Here is a 2,265-nt window from a genome sequence, read left to right on the forward strand (position 1 = left end):
CGGCCTGACATTACTATGTGCACTACAATTCCACCCATTTTCATGCCCAACAAGAATTGGCCCTAATGGGTCGACATGTGAGATCCCAACCCCATTCGTTAGCTAGCTTGCGTCTCTTGGGTAGCCCACTGGAACTGCCTCGGGCTAGGCCCGACTGCTTTGCCCTCGCATTCATATGAACTTTGTAACGCGGTCGCCATACAAAGACCGACCAACAACTTTCTAAATTTTGTGATGTCACGGTTTGGCCCAACTCCAACCACCCGAAATCAGCCACCGCATGACCATCGGAAGGAGATCATGTGCGGAAACAAGAGAAGCCCACTAATCCACGCCACCTTGAGCTGGTAGCTCCTTCCCGCGGTGGTACGGGTGGGGGAGCGGCCGCAGGTGGACGCCGACGAGGGCAAGGGGGAGGAGGCGTGTTGGCAGCAACTGATGGGGTTGATAGGAGGAATGTATCAGTTAGGTTTAGATTATATTATTATATTTAGTGGGGTGGAGAGAGAGAGAGGAGGATTTGGATGTTGGATCCCATCCAATTGTTCAGAGAGAAGTCACTGGTATTATAACAAAGTTTCAGGCACATGACCAGAGTCAATCCTAAGAAATTAGTAATGCACTTTCACAAGTATTTGTAACAGACAGACAGACAGACAGAAAAAAAACCCCCACCGACTGGCCAGTACGTTCCTGCCCTGCGCCTAGGTTTCTACAAGTAACTATCCCATTTCAACCACTAATTTTGAGGTGTTTTTCCCCCTGACAATCATAATCAGGCTACACTAATCCTCATGCACAATAATAAAAAAACAAATTCAAAGTCCAAACCATAAGCAAGTTATAGCATCATCATTCAATTACTGTTGCACGGACGGGCTGCGCGTCCACACCACCCTCCCGTCGCCGAAGCCGCACGCTATCCTCGCCGGCCGCGCCCACGCAGGCGCCGCCGTCGCCGATGACGCTACGGCCCTCGCGGCCGTCTGGCCGTCGGCGAGCTGCACCGGGCGGCGGCAGAGCGGGCACTCGGGGCGCAGCGGCAGCCACCTGCCGATGCACTCCGCGTGGAACCCGTGCCCGCACGCCGGTAGCGTCCTCACCGCCGCCGACTCCGACAGCACGCAGTCCGAGCTCTCCGCTCCAGCCTCCAGCACCGACAGGCACACCGCGCACTCCTGCGATGTCGTCGGCGACGACGTCTCCACCGCCACCGTGGCGCCGTTTCTCCCGTCGTCGTACGAAGACGACGACGATGTCCGGGCAAGAACCGCCGCCGCGACTGTCGCGCAGGCGGCCACCGCCACGGCGGCGCCCACGATGACCATTGCGGCGAATGGATTCTTTGCTCTCTGGCGCTACGCGTGCGTGTGCCGGTGTGGGTGCACCATACGGTGCGTGCGCACGTATATATCCGCGAGAGACGAGGGCGACGTGGGCGCATCAACGCGAGCCCGCGCGCGAGCGACGGGTGAGGTGAGCACATCGCACAACCGAAAGGCTCCGACATGAAAGCAACGCCCTTCCATTCTTTCTTTCATTTTTCTTTCTTTTCCGGATGCTTAAAGAAAGGGATATATGCGCATTAAGCTAGCGATCAGCGACCTGATCTGGTCGTTGAAGGTGCTTGCTACATTAGTTACATGCATGATATCCTTGGTTGCATGATTAGGCAAATTATGTGCGTGTGTCATGTGTGCCTGCACCTGTCCAATAATTCAGATGCTGTGGTATAGTATGATAAAGAAATCACTTTGCTATTAGGGTCAAGTATATGCTCATGCTAAATTTCAACGGCTGGAATATAAACATCGATTGGTGGAGTGCCTCTCTAAGGCATGTACAGTGGAAGTAGTGCTCAGACATGGTGCTTATATAAGAAAACCATTTTTTCTACCACGTCAGATGAGTCCGGGAGGAAGAGGTGCTTAAGTTTGTTTCAGATGTTTAAGGTGTGCTAACAGGGTAGTTGAGTCTATTTAAACACCAATTTAATTTAGAGAGAACAATTTACATACAAGTGCTTAACGATGTGACAATATTATCATTTCTTTGGCACTCTGGTCAAGCATCTTGCAATGTATATATCCGCTAATGCGCTAGTTAGGCCGCTCTTAGTGCTAGTTTCTTAGGTATTAATTAGACGTTCATATAGGATAAAAGATGATGTGACAGAGTAGTTAACGAAAATAGAGAATGAGCTAGTTTCTTCAGGAAAATCAAACTAAGCACAATATCCTAAAGCTAGAAACCAACAAATATAGG

At 51.2% G+C, this 2,265-nt stretch overlaps 1 protein-coding gene across 1 annotated transcript; it reads right to left on the reverse strand.

The window, feature by feature from the left end:
• Window positions 1-604: 604 nt before the first annotated feature.
• On the reverse strand, window positions 605-1,370 carry LOC133914290 (E3 ubiquitin-protein ligase Os06g0535400-like). Its single transcript, XM_062357410.1, has one exon. The coding sequence runs from the start codon at window positions 1,326-1,328 to the stop codon at window positions 861-863; it is 468 nt and encodes a 155-aa protein (XP_062213394.1). The 5' UTR covers window positions 1,329-1,370; the 3' UTR covers window positions 605-860.
• Window positions 1,371-2,265: the final 895 nt, after the last annotated feature.

This window comes from Phragmites australis, chromosome 4 (genome assembly GCF_958298935.1).
Source record: "Phragmites australis chromosome 4, lpPhrAust1.1, whole genome shotgun sequence".
Lineage (NCBI taxonomy): Eukaryota > Viridiplantae > Streptophyta > Magnoliopsida > Poales > Poaceae > Phragmites > Phragmites australis.

What these genes read in the sequence shown, in the direction of transcription:
- LOC133914290 (XM_062357410.1), bottom strand. Translation starts at nt 1,328, where the DNA reads ATGGTCATCGTGGGCGCCGCCGTGGCGGTGGCCGCCTGCGCGACAGTC.